At 41.2% G+C, this 20,652-nt stretch overlaps 1 protein-coding gene across 1 annotated transcript in view; it reads left to right on the plus strand.

The window, feature by feature from the left end:
- The first annotated feature begins 3,785 nt into the window (after positions 1-3,785).
- Positions 3,786-20,652, plus strand: part of LOC143386710 (tubby-related protein 4-like) — a 33,602-nt gene continuing 16,735 nt past the window's right edge. Inside the window, 3 exon segments of the mRNA XM_077108495.1 lie at positions 3,786-3,930; positions 6,167-6,301; positions 12,910-13,076. Of these exon segments, the coding sequence (XP_076964610.1) occupies positions 3,786-3,930; positions 6,167-6,301; positions 12,910-13,076 (447 nt within the window).

Here is a 20,652-nt window from a genome sequence, read left to right on the forward strand (position 1 = left end):
TTACATGTCTGAAAAACATACAACTAAGAAATTATTATGGAAAAAAATAGCTAAGAAACAAACTTTTTAATAAGATGTTGAATATCCTGTGATCTTGTCACAGTTCAATTTTAGAACTATTGATATTTTTAAATTAAAATGTATTTCAGTTAACAATCTAAGGTTTGGTTTTTCTCTAATCTTTTTGTCCCATGATGGAATGTCAACAATCTGAAATTCACACAAAATAGCTTTCTTTTGGTGTTTCCCCCACCCCACTCCACCCCAAAATGTGGAGAATTCCAGAATCTCAAAAGTCTGTCATTTTTCAACCAAATTGAAATCAAATCATCTATGTGAGTCTCATTCTGTGTCTGTGTATTAGTAGCTCCAAACTCTGGGATAACATACATTGTAATGAACTCTGAGGTTGCTATTTTCATGGTTCCAGCTAAGGCCAGCTTCCATCCTAACTCTAGAAGTGGAAAAGTGACTTCTCCAGAGCATTTGGTGAACCCATCAAACTGTAGACAGAGGGTTGAAGGACTCATAAATTTTATAACCAGCCTAGCTTCAAACACTGATGGAAAACTGATGTGATACTGGTTTAAGTGAAAACACATGGAGTTTATTTTCACCATTTCCTGAGTAAGGGACAGAGCAATATAAATTATATTGAATTTAAGCTGTATATTTTATTGATAAGTAGTATACTGCAATTAATAGTCTAAATATTATTTATTTTACTGCAATTCTATTTAATTTTATAATTGCTGCTCATACCATACCTTTCATGGAGATGTATCAAGGCCCCCCTCTTTTTTCTTTTTTTGATAAAATGATTATATTCCCTTCATTCTAGTAAACAGACTAAGGACCTTACCTTAATTTAGTTGAGACAAGCTATTTGCTACTTCATTTTTCAGAATCTAATAAGCTTCTTCTTTTTTTTTTTAATCTTTTTTGGTTATATTTTGGATAAGGATATTTTGCAGCTAATGCTGTAAAACCTTTGAAATTAGAAAAAAATAGAAATATTGCAGTTTCTTTGTGTGTGAATTATGGCTTCATATGTTTCATGCATTTACTTGTGGAACACACTATAAATTCACATCTTTTTTCTCCTGAAGGGCATTCCAGTATAAAGAAAAGGGCGGTTAGACATTCTGACTTTTTTCTACTCTCAATTTATAATGTGTGGCAATATATTCAGCTCAGTAAGTGTGTAAATTACATCACATGTAAGATTCAGAAATTCAAGAAATGGAAAGGATAGGCAATCTACAGTAACTAAAAAGCAAATTCTAATTTATTGGCTCATATGACCGGAGTTTAATTTGTTTACATTTCACAAGGGAAATACCTATTTACCATGTTTGCCTTGATATAGTACATATGAAGCTGAATTATTGTGTTTCAGCTTGGGTAATGGAGTCATTACCTCAATTTTAAACATTCTGTGCCTGAAATTGGGATTCACAATGGACTCATTGGCTAAACAAATTTACCACAAATAAAAACAATTTCTAGAACTTAGGGACTCTAGATTTGCTTCTTAAATTGCTTTTGTAGATAATGTGGAGAATAAAACTAAGAGAAATTATAAAAAATCATACATTCAAGATCAAGAAAAATATAAATATGTATGTTGAATAGAATAAAAGAGATGTTTTAATATCTGGCTGGAACCAAAAATAATTACAGTAATTTTTAACACAATGTATTTAACATGTACTCTCATTTGCCACAAACTTCAAGTGTATTGTTAAATTTTATCTCACAAAAGCATTGTGATTAAGACATCACTCTTTTTTCCCATTTTACTGGAAAAGCTGGGACAAACCAATACTGTCCCAAGACTGGGCTATATGATTTCCTATCCTGAGCAATTTTCAGACAATAAAGTGATTTGCAGCAGAGATTTTTCATTGATGTTCCCTACAATATATTCCATACTCTCAGAAGTCTTTACCATTTTGCACTATATGCATTAACTCCAATAAAAATCCATCAATACTAATTGAAATCAATATTTAGACATATTCTTCTATGGTTCCAAAAATCACTAACCTTAAAAGCAAAACCTATAGAATTATGTGTATACTGTCACTGTTTTTAGGAAGGGTCCTATCAAAACCCAAAGAATTTGAGATAATCAAACTACACAGAAAATTATTTGTATTTTGTTGTACAGGAAGTTCATAGAATTCAGAGCATAATTTCTGTTCCCAAGAAAAAGAGTTGAATGAAGGGTCATCATTTAACAGCTTGTGACACTGGGAAATATACCCAGTCTGTCTAAGGTTCAGTTTTCCATTCTGTAAAAGTAGGCTAAATCTGGGTTAAAGGATTATAATGGAGATTAGAGTATGCTTAGCTAGTACCTACTATATACTTATTGAAATGTTACCTATTTATTATTCTACAGGCTACATATTTTTGTTTTTGTCAAGATGACTCTCAATGTGGTTATGTTTCACTGTACCTTGTAAGTTAAAAGAAATTAAAATTTAAAAGTGAACCATAAAAAAGAGAAATACCCTATCTTCAGAACCATATCTTCTGAGTTAAAGGGGTCATATGTGGCCTGAACATCTAAGTCTTGTCTGAGACTGGGAGAAGACCCACTTGATTGTGATGGGTTCAGAATCACTGATCAGAAATTTGGTGCTCTGAAATATTCTAAATTAAAATGGTGGTTTTTTTTCTTTCTAATTTTAATATATTTTTGGTTAACAAGTTTTAACTTTTAATTTTACATTGTCACCACCACAAGAACTAAAAATACAACCTGCTTTTCCTTTATGCAGTATACACTAATGAACTCATCATTGCTCTGGGAGAAATTATTTTAACCTTCTTTTAGTGTTCATTCATTAAAATATAGCTATTGATTAATAGAATATTTGATAAATAGTTGGTTTCTTCTAAAACAACTCTAAACAGCTCTGTAATTCTGTGAACTTAATATTGCTTAAGCGCACCATGTTTTCCCTGGCAGTTAGTCTATCTCAGTCATCAGCAGAATTGCCTTCCATTGTCACTGACTGTAATTCATTCATTTCACACAAAAAAATGGTTATGAGTGCCCACTGGGCACCCAAACTGCCAGGTGCCAAGATCCAGCTGTGCCATCTGCTGTAAGGAGGTTATGTCAGAAGCCCAAGAGCAAAGAGAAGCAAGGACAAAGAGGCCTCGAGTAACTTTCTCTGGGTGTAAGTTCTAGCCTTTCTAGTCAGGCAGCCAGCCTGGCCTGATCACTTCGTGGTATGGTCAGCCTATTTGACTTCTCCCAAGTTGTTTGAGTCTATAAAATGATTTGAGTCTATAAGTGATTTGTGTGGTATATATTTTCTCTTTGGCCAACAAATTTAAACATTTTCTTCTAAAGTTAAGAGAATTATAATAAATCTCTTTTTTATTTTTATTTTCCAGAAAAGTAAATTAATATTGTCTTTTCTTAACCCTTCTTCAATGAAAAAACACAAAACAGAAATAAATTTTGCTGGTGTCATTTGGAAATGTCCATACAACCTAAGGTGTTCATTTTGCTGTTAGTTCATTTTTCAATATTGGAGGTCTAGAATTCTTGCAATAATGTCCAGCTGAGTGTTTGCTATTTAATATTTTAAGTCACTCTCAGTCACTTCACTGTTTTTTTTTTTAGTCTAAATATATATTTGTCCTAAAACCAGTTGATACAAACAAGGTTTGCCAGAAACCACAGCACTTTGTCCTACTCAGTCGAGGCTTCTGGTCCTTGGTTGCAGGTGCTGTTTGGCACGGCCGACAGGCAGGTAATTGTCATGGACTGCCACTGCAGGATGCTGGCCCACATCCTCCTGCATGAGTCTGACGGCATCCTCAGCATGTCCTGGAACTACCCCATCTTCCTGGTGGAAGACAGCAGCGAGAGTGATACCGACTCAGACGACTACTCCCCTCCCCAAGGTAGCCAGCTCGCTGGCCCTCTCTTTCTTACTCATTTAACAGACCGAAGCACCATAAGGAGAAAGAATTGATTTGGAAAAGAAAGGGTGAAGGTTTGCCATTGCGGCTCTCTAACTTACTGGGAAGGGTTCTTGAACTGAAATGCAAGGCACAACTGGCCTGATCTCCCCTCTTGGTGTGACTGCTTCCTCTCTGCTGTCCCTTTTCTCAGGATCAGGGTGAAGTTGATTATGCCCCATGGGATTAGGTTTTCTTAGATGTAAAGAATAAAGATGGCTCTTCCTGTGTCCCTGGGGTGCTGTGGGGTTTTGCTGCTGAGCAGGAAATAAGAGCTTTAAGATGGAGAGTTCTGTGCAGTTAAGTAGCTTCATGTGTGGCGTGGACAGATCCCTCAGGGTTCTGAAGCCTGTAGCTTTACTGCATGAGAAGAGAATCAGTTTTGCCACAGTGAAGGCCAGGGTCTGGGCCATATTTCATGCCTGTGTTTTCTCCTGATTCAGGCAGAAGCTAAACCCCTTCTCAGGTCACATGATCCCCCCCAACCCTCCGTGACCTCACTGTGATACCAGACACTCTTGGTGGGAATTGCTTTAGGCAACTCCAGCCTCTTCTGCTCAAGCAGTGTGTTTCATCTCTCCTCCCCTTAGAAGACCAAAAAAAGTAGAAGGAACCCTCTGGTGTGGTTCTGCCCTTCACCAGAGTCAGTATGCAGCACTGGCCTATATCCTTTACCAGAGTCCCATACTCTGCACCCACCAAAATTTTTTTAAGAAAAATATATTATGACACAGTGGAAGGGATTGGCCCCTTAATTAGAAATGGTCACACTGTTGCAGGCTGTTGTCCTGGACAGTTTCTGACCTCTCCTGCCACTTAGGGCCTGTCATCCTAGGAGGAACTGGTCCAGAAAAAATTGGAAGTCACCCCCATCAGCCTCTGTCTCCACTGGTACTTCTCCCTCTTGTCACAGAGACAGAAATAATATGGTATGCTTCCCAGCAACTTGCATGTTGTGTGAAGGATGGTTTCCCACGTGAAAAGCATTAAGATTGGCTGTAGGGTTTCCAGATCACTGGGTCTTGAGAGGGAGAGATTTCCTAGTACCTATACATCCACTTGGATGGTGATTTTCCTTTTCCAAATAGACAACAGCGTCAGGTGAATCATTGGTCATATTTCTACAGTCTCTGAGCAAGAAAGTCAAAATATGGACTCAGCTCAGAACTCCTTTCTAGTAGGGTGAATTTAGATTCACTCAAACCATTTTATTACTGGAAGAAATGTGATCCAGAGACCAGATTTACAAAGCAAGTCCAGAGTCAGCCCAAGACATTAGTCAGACCATGGTGCTCCTCTAGCCAGTTACCCTTCTCAGAAGCAGGGAGCACTTTAGGGGATGACAGGTATTTGCATTTCAGATGTAACAATATTCTTGGTGGCTTAGAGAATTGGAGTGCAGAGGTAGGTATAGTGCTGTGTCTTAGCATGAAGACATTAAGTCAGATGAATATCAGGCAGGCCACCCTGGATGGCTGCTGGAGTTGAGCTCATGTGACCATGATACTTTCTGAAAGAGCCCTGCCTCAACCAGGTATGTAGAGGGACTTTCACTTTCTCAAATAACATGTGGAAGACCCAGTCCATAGCCCCTCACATACAAGCACTCCTGGAATGTGCAAAGCAGGATTTTCTTTATGGTGGCCAGGTGCTGCGTATATAGCACATCCAACTTCAGCCTTCTTTCCAGATTTTCAGTCTCTTATGGGAAAAACTTAAGCGGGAAAGAACTGATTGTGACTACTGTGGTTGCTTACTGCCTTCAACATTCAATGAAAGAGCATTTAGTATTGAAAAGAGCTTTTTTTGATGCTTTGGACCCAAATTAAGAAAATGTTTTTATCCTCCTTCCCACTATTCTTATATGTTGTATAGCATTAAAATAATTTGCATTTATTAATTTGCATGACACATTAATATACAAGTTAATAAACTTCACACATATTTTCACTACCTTGCAGTTGCCTTGGATTGCATATTCCATGTCCTTCTCCTCATTCTGAGGTCTTCTGCTAGTGCTCTACTGATGACTTGTGTGGCTCCTGAATGGTGCAGTAACTGCCTCATTTGGTGACATCCCAGTCCAGAGTGAGAGCTGCATCACTGGGCAGTTTTTAGGGCACCACTCAAGAGCACAGCCTTGTTGCCTGCTTCTCACTTGGCACTTGTGTTTCCACAGATGGTCCTGCAGCGTACCCCATCCCAGTGCAGAACATCAAGCTTCTGGTCACTGTCAGCTTCACCTCAGGAGACATCAGCTTAATGAACAACTACGATGACTTGTCTCCCACTGTCATCCGCTCAGGGCTGAAAGGTACAAAACGCTGCCATGCCCCATCCCCGCAGCCCTGTGCTCAAATGCCTTCTGGGCTGGTGTCACACACGTGGTACTTATTGATTCCTGTCCTCTGCAGTGACTTCTTCTGGGCTTAATGAAGTCTGTTAACACAGGTCACTCCCCTAGCTCCTCTGCTTACCTGACAACTCCATAGTTGGTCTTATCTTGAAGAGGGATTCCCATCAGTCTTTGTCCTACCCTACTCCTTTCTTCACTCTGACAAGAATGACCCTCCCAGGTGTATGTGTGTTTGCATCTGGTTCACACTGTCTGCACAGTAAACGGATACTAGCACCTGCCATTCCTGAGGCAGCAGATGGTGTACAATCATCATTTACACAGAAGCTCTGTAATTTTAAGAATTTGACAGGCTTATTAAGGTACCAATCATTGTGCAGTAATGCTACCTTGAAAGACTTGTGGAGGTTCTGCAACGGCCAGATGGAGGCGTGGATGTGAAGGGCAGGCATCAAGCACTGCTGCCTTCTGGATAGAAAATCAGTGGCCATAGGCATTGGAAATGCTCTAAATTTTTCAATTCAAGAATATTAACTGATGTTGTGGCCCTGGTGAATTCTTTGGAAAAACAGTCTGTTTCTTGAGGATTGAATTGTGCAGTGTAGAAAGATTTAAAAATTCAATTCCTGGCTGGGCGTGGTGATGCATACTTGTGGGAGCCTGAAGCAGGAGGATTTCAAGTTCAAAGCCAGCCTCAGCAACAACAAGGCCCTAAGCAACTCAGTGAGACCCTGTCTCTAAATAAAATACAAAATAGGGCTGGGGATGTGGCTCAGTTGCTGAATGCCCCTGAGTTCAATCCCCAGTACCCTCCCCCACCAAAAAAAAAAGAAAGAAAGAAAGAAAGAAAGAAATTCCTGGATTGCCTCTGGCTAATATTTTCAAAGGACCTACTGTAACCTGAAAAGGGAGGTGAGAAGCCAGCCAGGAACTTGACTGCAACCTAGTTAACTGCCAAAATTCAAAATTGGATGTCAGTCTAGAGAGTTACTGTCCTGTACTGCTGCTGCTGCTTGTGTGAATTCTTCAGGAATCAGGTCTATATATGATGGTTGACCGAAATATATCATACATCTCTAATACCCCCAAGCCTTACTTAATTCTATTTTAAAAATATAGAATATTTTTAGAAGCAGGTTATACTCCTTCTTAGGTATCCCCTTCTGCTGTTTCAGAACTAGATTTATAAGGAATTATTTAGCCTATAAAGTCCTGTGCAGCATGAAGTATGGAGAAGCCCTCCTTCATACCACACAGATAGGCCTCATTATGAGCTAAGTAAATATTTTCATGCTGATGATGAACTTAAATTCCTTTGCTTTTCTGTAAATTGTTTTTTGAATGTTCTGTCTTTCATGGATCTAAATAATATGTTTGGTCATCATAAGCTCCCCCATATAGTTAGTAATCTAATCTCCATTCTTCTTCACAAATTACATTTTCAAACTTCTTAACCAAGTTATTTTTTTCTTAAAAATCTGCCACTACTGTTGGAATTCTGAATTTGCTCTCTATGAAATATCTGGTCATGACTGAAAATAATATAATTACCACTCAGTTCCTCTTTCTTCTTCACAAGATGAATTTTTCAGTCTTTTTTACCATCTTGCTTATGGAAACTATTTTTTTTGGCTCCTTAAGTCTGTTGACTTATGTTATACCTATCAAGTCATGTTGTGCTGTAGCAGCATTTCTGACATAGCCCCATCAATGGTGCTGAGTATAAGAGGAGGAGTTGGTGATTTGAGGAGTGATTTAAAGAGGCCCTCACTAAGGTAAAGATTTTTTACCTGAGTCATGTTCTAAAAACTCAGACAAATTCAGCATTGTAGTCATTGCCTAACTAGAAATCTTAATGTAGTCTAAAATGTTTTCAATTATTTACACCTTCCTGGAGGGGAGATGCCGTTGTACTAAGTCTTCCTAATTTCAGAAAGATGAATGAAATTGAAGTGAACTGGTGCCATCCAGGAGGTACCTCATGGAGATGATTTCTCTTTTCTGTCATGGTATCAGAATATTTTAGACTTGATCTTACATGTAGCCTGAACAGCAGTATTTTTTATTTTTTAAATTTATGTTTTGTCCACATAAATTTAAAAAATAAAAGAGAAAAGAGCAGTTGGCCACAGTCATCTACCCTATCACAGACAGGTCTGTCACCTATCCCTAAGGTCTCTGATCCCCTGGGTCTTTCTCTGTAACTAACTTAGACAACTTTTCAAGGGGAAAAAGGTGACTCACATGCCCTTTCTTTGACTTACCACCAGTGCTGTAATTTATATCATGTGCAGAAGAATTAGGATTCCAGGTCATCCCTTGTCCCTGTGACCAGCCCTCTTCTGCACTACCTGCCACCCTTGGTTTTTGCTGCAGATTTCTAGGATTGGGGTGGAAGTAGGGTCTGATGTTGCTTTGTAGCTACTGCCCAGGAAGTTCCACCAGGCGAGGAACCCAGCTGGGGACACAGTAAGCATTGAGTTGGTTTATTCCCCCGGACTTTACCCTCTATGACTTCTACTTTTTATTGAGGAAGAGTGATTCAGTCATGAGTTCAGGTGTTCCCCGAGGAGCTGGGTACCTCAGTACTGTAAGCAGCTTTCAAAGGCACTTCTTTCATCCCTGTGTGCCATGAAATAAAAGGCCTCCACCCCATGCTTTGTTTTGCAGAATTTCTTCCTCTTAGCATTTCGTCACTCATTCTGAGGGAACAGACAGGGGTCAGTGATGCTGGGGCCCCTGGTAGCAGATTGGTCCTCAGTGGATATGGGCCCTTTTTTTCCAGTCCTTACTATACTCACTGAAAACGGCCTTTCTAAAGAGGAATCACCTGCTGTTGTCTCCTTCCTCTCACTCTCGCACCACGTGCATATGCATGTGCCCACAAACAAGAGTCAACTAACAGAAAGGTGATTCATTACTATGGAAACCTAAGGGACAGAGGGCTGGGTTAACCTCAGGCAGCCACGAGGCAGCTGCAGTGTATGTGGTGTTTGTTAAGAGACCACTCTTTTCCTGCTAAAACCTAGCTGCCTCCTTTGAACCCAGCACTAATCCCACAAAAGAGGTTTCTTGTTAACATGAAAGAACCAATTCTCACTGCTAACTTTAGATGAAAATTTGACCCCCAGCTTTTACCAAGAAAGATCCATAAGATTGTCTGGTTTAAGTTGAGCAGTGTAAATCTGCTAGTTTTCTTTTTCTTTTCATATTTTTTTAGTTGTAGATGGACACAATGCCTTTATTTAATTTATTTGATTTTATATGGTGCTAAGGATCGAACCCAGTGCCTCACACATGCAAGGCAAACATTCTACCAACTGAGCTATAACCCCAGCCCTGATTTTCTTTTTTTCTTTTTTTAAATTATAGTTTTTGATGGACCTTTATTTTACTCATTTAGTAATATGTGGGTGCTGACACTTGAACCCAGTGCTTCACACATGCTAGGCAAATGCTCTACCATTGAGCCACAACCCCAGACCAGTCTACTGATTTTCTTTGCAAACACTTAAGAGGCCAAAATGCCCCCCATGTCTTAGCCCCAAATCATTGAGAAAATAAGTGTGTTTGGAAGATGGATCACCTGCATGCTTCTGAACTTCCAGTTCTCCGAATGGGGAACATTAGAAACTCTTGGCCAGGAGTTTTAGGGAGAGTCAAAAGAAGGATACTGAATATAATATTCATTTGTTTCTCCTAAGTTTTATTTTAAATACAATCTCAGGGATTTAAAGAATAAGAAAGTTATTACAGAAACCTTGGGCAAGGATATTGGAGATTGTTTTTTAAAATATAATAGACATGGTTTACAAAACATTTCTGAAACAGAAAAATTCTGTCCCAATCATCTGGGCTTCTGTATTCTTCATCATAGTGATATCTGGGAATTGAATGAACATTTGCTTTTACTTTCAGTTTTACTTTCGATTTGTTGTTTTTTGACAATTTTAAACTCCAAACCCAGAAACTCAGCCCCTGATGAGGACATCTGTGTCCAGGCCAGCACTATAAGGGCAGCAAGCAGCCTGCTTCTTACTTTCAAAACCATTTTGTGACAAAATTCAAAGAATATTTTTAAAAAATAAAAGAATGGTACGAATCAATACAGGTCAGATGAGGAGTCATGGAATTTAGTGTTACCATCTGTGTTTTTTTGTGGGGGATGGGAACTGGGGATTGAATCCAGGGGTTTAACCACTGAGCAACATCCTCAGCCCACTCTTTTATTATTATTATTATTTTTTCCAGCAGGCTTTTCTTTATTTGGTGTTCAGCAGAGGAGTCAAATGGTGAAGCACCTAGCAAGGCTTATTTTGGGGGCAGAAAATGACCCCTTTTTATTTTTTATTTTGAGACAGAGTCTTGCTAAGTTGCTTAGGGCCTAGTTAAGTTGCTGAGGCTGACTTTGAACTTGCAATCCTCCTTCAGCCTCCTAGGCCGCTGGGATTACAGGCATTTGCCACTGCAACCACAGTGCTGGCATCTTTATTACCTACCATATTACAGTGATGTTTCTGCCCAGGAGTCCATAGACTCTGTCTTGTTAGCACTTTGACTATTAGCTGCTTCTCCTTTTGGTGTTCTTGTGTACCTACTTAACACTGCCATTCACTGAAGATTATTTCATTCATGATCCCTACCAGGATTTTCTCTAGACCTAGACCTGGCAGTGAATATTCAGAGCACATTTTAGAAGAGGCACAAATCCTCTAACCTCCATTTTCTGACATCTTAAAAATTTTATTTACCAGGATATTTACTTGATTCTTTTTATTTTTTGTTTTCTGGTTTGTGTCTAACTTTATTCATACAAAAAATCCTTTATTGGTATTGTCACTATTTGGGATTGATTTGTGTTTGTCTATAACTGCTGCAGCTCAGCTCTCCTGGTTTCGGCTGCAGCAAACCTGATGAGGTGTCTTGCTTCATGGAGTGTGCTCACTTTCAAGGCCGTTGTACAAGAGCATCAGTGACTTCAGCAAGCACTGGAATTAGCACCGAAACTCTTTCCAAGGGTGAACTAGAGGGATGTTATGGTCATGTGACTAGAAGGAGCTTAGAAGTTGCTGCACTATAGCCCCGGCAATTGAATACGTGCCTATCCTGGCCAGTGCACCTTCTTTTAATTCAGTTCAGCTTCTCTGCAAAATGGGCTACTTAGATATAGATTTCAGAGCTTTTAGTATAAGCCAGATTATGGTTCTGTGGTTTTAAGAGAGAAAAAATGCTATAAATCTTGTTGGTACTTATAGATCTGTTCACCAGCAAGAACTAGGTAATTGCTCACACTGGGATAAGACAAACCATTTAACAGCTACTTGTTAGTTAAATAATGGCTTGTAGATGGGTGTTGGCATCTCTAGTGTGAAAATTTCTCTGACAGTACTACCTGCCCCCCAGCAAGACTGCTTATCTTCTTTTCTAAGTCTGACAGCATTAAAAAAAAGTGTTAAATAGAAGTCAGTACCCTTGTATGTGTGTATATCCTTCATCAGAGATTTACTTGCCTAGTGTTACCCAGGTATCAAATGAGTAAACATGGGCTTCCTTGACTCAACTTTTTACTTTGAGCATGTACAAACTCGGCGTCTTCTCTGGGAGTGGTGGGCACAGCAGTGGGAAACACTGATGTGACATGTATAGGGTCACAGGTTTTATCACTTAACTTGCTTAGCAGAAATGTTCCACAGTCTCAGTGTGGAAATGCTGGTGTAGATAGATTATGGAAATGCTTAGAGATAGTTAAAACAGTTCTTCTTTTTCTTATTCTTCTCCCTCCCTCTCCTCTGTTTCCTTCTCTTACTACTACTACTACTACTACTACTACTACTACTACTACTACTATTACTACTACTACTACTTCTCCTCTACCTCTTCCTCCTCCTTCTCTTCTTCTTCTCCTCCTCCTCATCACCATCATCATCATCATTTTCTCCTCTTCCTCCTCCTCCTCCTCTTCTTCTTCTCCTTCCTCCCCCCCTCCCCCTCCCCCCTCTTTCAATAAGGTCTCACTATGTTCCTCAGCCTAGCCTCCAAATTTGTGATTTTCCTGTCTCAGGCTCCCAAGCAGCTGCTCCACCACACCCACCTTTAACATGGCAACCTTCTTATATCTGGATTTCTACCTGATCTAGATATGTTTTAGAGAAACTGTAATCTCCAACCATGTAACAGCTTGTTTATAGTAAGTCTTAAAAGAGAGGATTGTTGGGGAGGGGGCATGGGGCAGGAAAGATGGTGGAATGAGACTGACATCATTACCCTAAGTACATGTGTGACTGCACATGTGTTGCGCTGCTACATTGTGTATAACCAGAGAAATGAAAAGTGCTGCAGTTGTATACAATGAATCAAAATGCATTCTGCTGTCATATATACCTAGTTAAAATAAATTAATTAAAATAAAAGAAATGGGTTGTTATCTTCGTGAAAGGGGAGGTCTACTTGTATATTTGGTTAGCATCTCTATGTTTTAAACTACTGAAGATGCATGCCAGTATGGCTGACTGGCAGTTGAGGAGGGTTGCATCCTCATGCTGAGTGTCTCTTCTGTATGGTTTCAGAGGTGGTAGCTCAGTGGTGCACACAGGGAGACTTGCTGGCAGTTGCTGGGATGGAGCGGCAGACCCAACTCAGCGAGCTCCCCAATGGTCCCCTTCTGAAGAGTGCCATGGTCAAGTTCTACAGTGTTCGGGGGGAGCACATCTTCACACTGGATACGCTTGTTCAGGTAATGATATTAAAGAAAAGTCACTGTGTCAGTATACCCAGTCTGGTAAACATTCATGAGTTTATTATACTCACTTCAGTTATCTTTGACAAATTGTATTTCAGTCATTTTTTTACTTTAATTGAATTTGTTGTATAAACTAGGATTAATAGGGGAGAGAACAGTTTTTGCCTCTTAACCAGAATGCCTTATTGTATTAGCCAGTCAAATGAATGAGTAGTAAATAATCAGAGGGAGCTAGTGCTGAACAGCACTCTGGCGTGAAGGCCGAATCTTCATTTATTCACTTAGAGTAAAAATCATCTTTATGACTTCTTAGTTGGGACTTCCTAACAAAGGACAGAAATAACCGGAGAAATACACAGAAGTCTGATGCATGTACACCTCTCACAAACATAGGAAATAATCAGAGACGGAGGCAGCCCTCAAGTCGATCTAGGCGTTGGGGCTTTGGCTTAAACTGCTCTGCTGAAGCAAAGAGAGAATGTGGGGAGAGCCTCTGTTTCAGCACTACAAAGCAAGGGTCATTGTCCTGGGCCTTCTCCCCTGGAGTCCCCAGCAGTGCTGTGCCCTCCTGGTGCAGAAAGGGGCATGTCCTGGCAGGTGGAGGCGGACTTTCCCCCAGCCCATGGCAACTGCTATTTCTTTCTGTGTCTGAGCGTGGCCTATGTGTTTGTCTTAAGTGGACTTGTGCATGACGTGCCTTTTGTGGCTTATTCTGCTTCACATGGTGTCCTCAAGGTTCCTCTGTACAGTGGCATATATCAGAGTTCCTTCCTTTTTAAGGCTGAGTAATACTCAACTCCATGAATATAGCACATTCATTTTCTGGGGTCTTTGATGGTAGCCATCCCGTCAGGTGTGAGGTGACATCTCACTGTGGTTTTGTTTTGTGTTTCTCTGGTGACTAGTGATGTTGAGTGTCTTTTTCACATACTCACTGGGCATTTGTATGTCTTTAGAGAAACGTCTGGTTAAGTCTTTTACCTTTTTTTTTTTTGGTACTAGAGATTGAACTTGGGGTATTTAACCACTGCCACATCCACAGCCCTTTTTTGTATTTTTTAGAGCTAGGACTTCGCTGAGTTGCTTAGGGTCTCACAGAGTTGCTGAGGCTGACTTTGAACTTCTGGTCCTCCTGCCTCAGCCTCCCAAGCTGCTGGGATTATAGGGCATGCACCACTGTGCCTAGATCTTTTGCCCATTTTTAAATCAAGTTATTTTGTTGTTGTTGTTGAGTTGTGAGATTTAAGTATATCTTTGATAACATCTTCTTGGGCAAGTAAGCATACTGTCCTCTTGTTTGTTCAAGCATCCTGCAAACTCTTTGAGGGGCTACTGTGTGACTGGCACTGAGCTCTCAGGACTGCTATTTAGGAGTAGATAAGGAAGATACATCCCTTCCTTCTAAGCTTGGAAGCCAGTTAAAGAAGGCAGACAAATATACACCAAAATTAGATTTTGAAGAACTATTTCCAGGTGCTATGGTTGCATGGAGAAAAGGAGTCTTACTAAGACTTGTTCTTGGTGGATATTTTTCCAGCTCTGCTGGTCCCTCCTCTTATCCCACCAATCCTCAGGCCATTCCAGTCACTCCTACAGCTCTAAGTATTGTCTTTTTTTTCTTTTCTTTTCTTTTTCTTTTTTTTTTTTTACTATTTTTGTAGTCATAGGTGGACACAGTACCTTTATTTTACTTATTTTTATATGGTGCTGAGGATCAAACCCAGTGCCTCACACGTGCTAGACGAGCACTCTTCCACTGAGCCACCTCCCCAGCCCCTTAAGTACTGTCTTTATAAAGGGTGGCTTCTTGACAGCGGCCTGTATAGACCCCATTACTCACTCACACACCTGTTGATAGTCTAGCACTCACTACCATCATGTCCAGCCCTCGGGGCATTCCCCCACACAGACAGCTCCTCTTCCATCTGGGTCACGGCCCCATCATGCGCAGCTCCAGCTGCAGGCCAGGTCATCCTGACTCCCCTTTGCATTTTACCTCCTAGATAACTCAGTGTCTATACCTTGTTTCTCTGCCACCCACCACTCTGTCCCAGCCCCTCTCTCTCACTTTCCCTCCTGGGCCACTCTTCCCTTGGCAGCCACGTCAGAGTCTCTTATGATTTAAAGGGACCTCCACAAGCTGGCCCTCATCCTCTGCAGGACTAGCTGTCAATATCCCCTCCTTCTCTAACCCTGCCAGTCCTCATCCTGTGCTCCTCAGTCGTGCCGGAGCTCACTTTCCTCCACTTGCACCATACTGTTCCCTCTGTAGGCACACTTCTTCCCACTCACCACCTGGCCACTCTGCCTGTGCTTTTGTCTGAGAGGAAGCATCATGCTGCAGACCCCACAGCACTCTGTCCTTTTAGTTGTAGTGATGTTCCTCAAAGGTGTCATTATTTCTTCGTCTGTTTCAAGGCCATGGCAGCAGGGTCCTGTCTCGTTCCTTGTTCTTGCACGATGTCTTATGCACACTAAGCCTTCTGTCAATATTAGGGTATCTTTGAGTGAAAGAGCCACTTGAACAACAGCAGCCTTCATACCAGGGCTGTAGCTATATTCAGATGTTTCTGCTGAACACAGAGCAGTTGCTTACACCATGAATTAAGGCAATACATTTTTTTAAAAGAGTGAATTTACTACATTAGGAGGCCCTCATGATCAGCAATTTTCATCTAGAAGAGGTACTGTTTGAGAACTCTCACCTCACACCCCCTGCAGGTTTTCTGTTCAGCATGTCAGTCCTACTTGAAACTCCTTAGAGACTACCTCCTGCAAACTGTCACCAGGCCATGCACGCCCTCTGCCTTGCCTATCTCGCCTATCAGATGTGTCCTGCTCATCTTCAGGTAGCAGAAGTCCTGTGGCTGTGCCATCCTAGAGGCTTCCCTTGGATGCTAACCTAACCTTTCTCAAAACTGACTCCTTCACCCTCAGTCTGAGCTTGAGTCTCACCTCCCAGGAGAGGCTTTGCATAGTATCTTCCTCACGATACTCCACTCCACAGCCGCGTTCTATTTTGTTGGGCTGTTTCTGTCTTAGCATGTATCAGAATCTGAAATTCTTCAATTTTATTTCCTGAGTAGTTGTTTCATCCCACTAGAATATAAGGGACCCATGTGAAGCAACCTTGTGTGTCTTATCTACCACTGTCCTTCAGGTGCCTAGAACCACACCTGGCTTATGGTAGGGTCTCAATAAGCAGTGGTTCAGTAGGTGGCTGAGCCTCAGGACTACCCATTTTTGTTGCTATGCATTGCTTAATGAGTTCCCAGGGTCAGAAAACATAAGTTTCTTTGCTATTTGTATTATCCCCTAGTTTCTTCAGCTACTGGCAATTATAGTATGATTTCTCTAAAAAAAGTAATAAATTACTTTGAGAAATAGAGTATAGTTTAACTCTGGCATAGGTTAGATGAAGAGCAACAACAGGAAATAAGATTACACTTGCTGTAGGACAGATGTATGAGGTCTTGAGTGTCTGGCATCTTGGTCCATTCAGGCTGCCATAAGAAAATCCCTTAGTCTTGGTAGTTTGTAAATAATAGAAATTTATTTCTCATGTTTTTTGGAGACTAGGAAGTCCAAAATCAAGAAGTGCAGGTTCAGTGCCTCACAGGACTGGAGGGACAGAGTAGGGAGGTAGCGCCCTTCAGCCTCCTTTATAAGGATGCTAATTCTATTCATTTCCTATGATTTAATCTGTTCCTCAAAGGTCCCACCTTTTTATGACTACAGCAGTGGGAATTGGTTTTGTTTTGGAAGGACACATTCAGACAGCAGCACTGGCCAAGAGGTTTAGACTTTGTTGTCTTTGAATTTTTGTTTTATGAGCAAGGGAAAGACAGCAGGGTTTTGGGAAGGCTGATCTCTCAGGGGGGCAGTGTAATCCCAGCCAGAAGGAATGAGGGAGAAGGCCAGGAAGTGTGGGAATAGAGTGGCTGAGGCAGAATTCAGCGAGATGAGACTAGACTTGGCTCTTTGCCACCCAGGAGGAGGAGGGTGCTGGCTCCAGAGGCAGAAGCTTTCAGCCAGGAGTCCTGCCAGATGTCTGGGTGGGGTAACTGGAAGGCAATTGGAGAGATGGGGCAAGAACTCAGGCAGGAGACTGGATCAAAGAGACAGGTAGAGCCTTGTGTAGAGAGACCATGGTTGGAGAAAAGAATTTGTATTAAATGTAGAGAGAGGACAGAGGAGCAGATGACCAAGTGCAGAGCTTGAATAGTAGAGTGATAATCCTCATTTAGCAAGCAGCAGAAGGAAGAAAGAGATGCAAGGGGAATGTCATAAAAGAGCCATTAAAGGAAATATGTCAACTAAGAGGACAACGGTTGAATGTAGACATGAGAAAATTGGATTTGGAGGTTTTAAGGTCAACAAGTCTTCTCAATGGAATAATGGTGATGGCAGTCACATTATAAAAGGTTGGTTCATTTCATCAGTCAATTTTTATTGAACCATCTTAGTGCCAAGCTTTGTTCTAGATGCTAGATGGATAGCTGTAGTAGCTAAGATAAAGAATGAGTGACAAAACGACTCATGAGGGAGTTGAGGCAGCAGATATAACTGAAGTTTTAGCTGTGTAAACTGTGTGACAGGGATTGAGGAGAAGGGGAAAGCGGGTGGTGCCTTGAGTGTGACCATGCTTACAAACAAATGATAAAGCTTTGTGCAGAGAGAAGTAAAGAAGCAGAATAGCCAGAGCCAGGGTGGGGTAGGAAGTATGGGTTTGAGATGAGTAACTCAAAGGATAGACGTGTCAGGAACCTGGGTCCATTCAGGCTGCTCTGACAAAATCCCCTAGACTGGGATGTTTATGAATAATAGAAATGTATTTATGGTTTTTGAAAGCTAGGAAGTTTAAGCTGAAGGGACAGAAGCACCCTTTAGCCTCTCTTATAAGGGTGCTAATACTATTCACTTCCTGTGACTTAATCACTTCAGCCTAGAGACGAGGTACAGAAAGACAGACTACAGAAAGAGCTGAACGACTGGTAAGGAAAGGAGGGGACAAAGCACTTGGTATGGGACAACTTCTCTCATCCCAACTAGTTAAGAGCCAGAAGAAAAGTGAAAAATGCAGTGCCACAGGGACTATGGCACAGGAGCCTTGGAATGGCAGGCTGAAGTGAAGTCCCCACCGAAGCTGGACAGTCTGTTCCAAAGCCAGGATCTGTGCTGTCCGTGCCTTCTCTGCAGTCCCAAGTCAGAAATACAACGTGTCTAAATTAGAAACTGGAAAGCAGAGTGGAGCACAAAGACCCAGAACCCTGTAGGGAAATGGGCAACCATTCCATAGTTTGATGCTTCATGACCTGAGACCAGGAAGCATAAAGTCATAGAAAGGCCTGTTCAAGAGGAAGTGATGAAAACAGAGTAGGAAGCTGTGGTTGGCTAGAAATGTTAGAGTCCTCTTTTAGAAGTGAAATAGTTATAAGAGATGACGTGAGCACATGGAGGAGCTGAAGTGAAGCAGAGCTGAGGCCATTAGTGTGCAGCAGGCTGTCTGGCAACATGAGCATTTATGTTGGAGTCCTAGCGAATCTGAGACTGAAGGAGAGGTTACCCTGTGTAGGGTTGTGGCTCCATGGCCAGAGCATTGCCAGAACATAGTAGGTTCTCTGTAAATATTTGTTCAGCGGCTTGGGTAGACAGTTGCCAACATAGGTGCTCTTCAGTCTTTCTGTTGATGGTTTAGACCAGAAGGCTTGTGCCCTTTCTAAACAGATCTCAGGTTAGCTTTTTATCTGTAGCCTAATAGGCAATGTCTTAGCCTATTTCTGTTGCTATAACAAAATGCTTGAGTCCTAAAGCATTTTGCTGCACAGTGTTGGAAGCCATGAAGCTCAAGAGTATGCTGCCTACATCTCAGCATCTGGTAAGGGCCTTCTGTAGCATCACTGTGTGACAGAGGGCATCTTATGGCAAGACAGAGCAAGTTTGTTAGGTGGGGTTCTTTCCTCATTAATGCTATCATGAGGCCATGACCTCATCCAATCTCAAGGATCTCCCAGAGGCCCCACCCAAATGCCAGCAGCATAGGAATTTGGGGGGACACATTCAAACCACAGTGGGTGGTAAGTAGGAGAAGGTAAGAATCTCAGCTCTTTCTGAGTTCATAAGGCTATTATATTTGAATATTTGTCAATCCAAGACTGAAGCACTCTGAGTGCCTTCGGCCTTGTAGTCCCCTGTCCTCTCTGACTTAGGTATGCCTCCCGATGGCATTCTCCTCCCTCTTCAGAGGTGTCTTTCCTAGGAAAGCTTCAATACCAGCCCAGTCACATTCTCTTCTAAATTTGCCTGTGGGATTGAGACCCTTCTTCCTGATGAGCCCTTGGGATGCTTAATACTTCTAGGATGAATTATACTTTCCTGTCTTTTATTTTACTCAAGTCAGATCCTATGTTTTCCTCATTTTTCTGACTTTCACTCAGACTATAATGTGGTAGAGGCTTGATGGCCTTAGCCTTTGCAAAAATTCTCATGAGCTGCCATATGAAATATGGGTCCTGCATCTGAACTGTTTGGGCTCAGGAATAAGAGAGAGACTTGACCAGCGTTCGTCGGTGGAGTGTCCCTGCAGTGTCTCAACACCTTAATCAGTTATTGATTCTTTTTTTCATTTAGGATCTAGTGCAACCATTGAAAATATTGTGTTGATATAAAGGCTAACAATACTGCCTTTGAAAATGAAGTCCAATACTCAGTATGTGCAACTTAACTCTTAACTGCAGTGATTCTCAAACCATGTGTGATATGTGCTGTGCTATTCAAGGAATCTAAATGCAGGGAAATTTTTATAGCAGGAAGGAAGTTAGGCAGTTTATTGAACTGCTTATAAAATAATTAAATGCAACTTAGATTGGAAATTTATTTCCAAGTCAATTAGATTGTAGGCTACTGCATACAAAGCCCATTGCCTGGTATAACATGTGGCAGTATTGGCTTTAAAATTGATTTTTCTTGATTTACTTGTAACATTAATGCCTGAGGCTAAAGCTCTTACAAGGAAATTTATTATCAGTTACTTTCCTTTCCTTATTGCATGTGTTGTAGTTTAAAATTCTGTAAGTTACCTCATCAGCTGTGGTCTGATCATCTGTATCTACTTGAATATCTGATAATCTGGTGAAGGATTTTTAGAGTTAGTACTACTGAATGAAATTTGTGGGCCTCAGTAATTTGGGTCTGGGATTTTTGCTTGTTATATGAACATCTGGCATTACAGGCTGGTTTGGGGTCACCATGTATTCTGTAAGTTTTGGTTGTTGAAGTAAGATGTTCCAGTGATTTTTATTTTTTTTTTAAATTTGCTGAGGATGGAACCCAGTGCCTTACATGTGCTAGGCAAGCACTGTACCACTGAGCTACAACCCCAGCCCTCCAGAGAAATTTTAAGAAAGAAGTTATGGGAACAGAAAATGAGAAATTGCATTTATGGTTGGAGATTTCGGTACCCCTGAAGGAGAATCCTTTAGCCAAAAATGTGTCTGCCTCTTTCTGTTGAGGAGAAGCACTGGCTGCTCTCCCAGGGCTGTCATTGTGGCATTCCAGGTTTGCTGTGAAT

This window comes from Callospermophilus lateralis, unplaced genomic scaffold (genome assembly GCF_048772815.1).
Source record: "Callospermophilus lateralis isolate mCalLat2 unplaced genomic scaffold, mCalLat2.hap1 Scaffold_84, whole genome shotgun sequence".
Classification (NCBI taxonomy): domain Eukaryota; kingdom Metazoa; phylum Chordata; class Mammalia; order Rodentia; family Sciuridae; genus Callospermophilus; species Callospermophilus lateralis.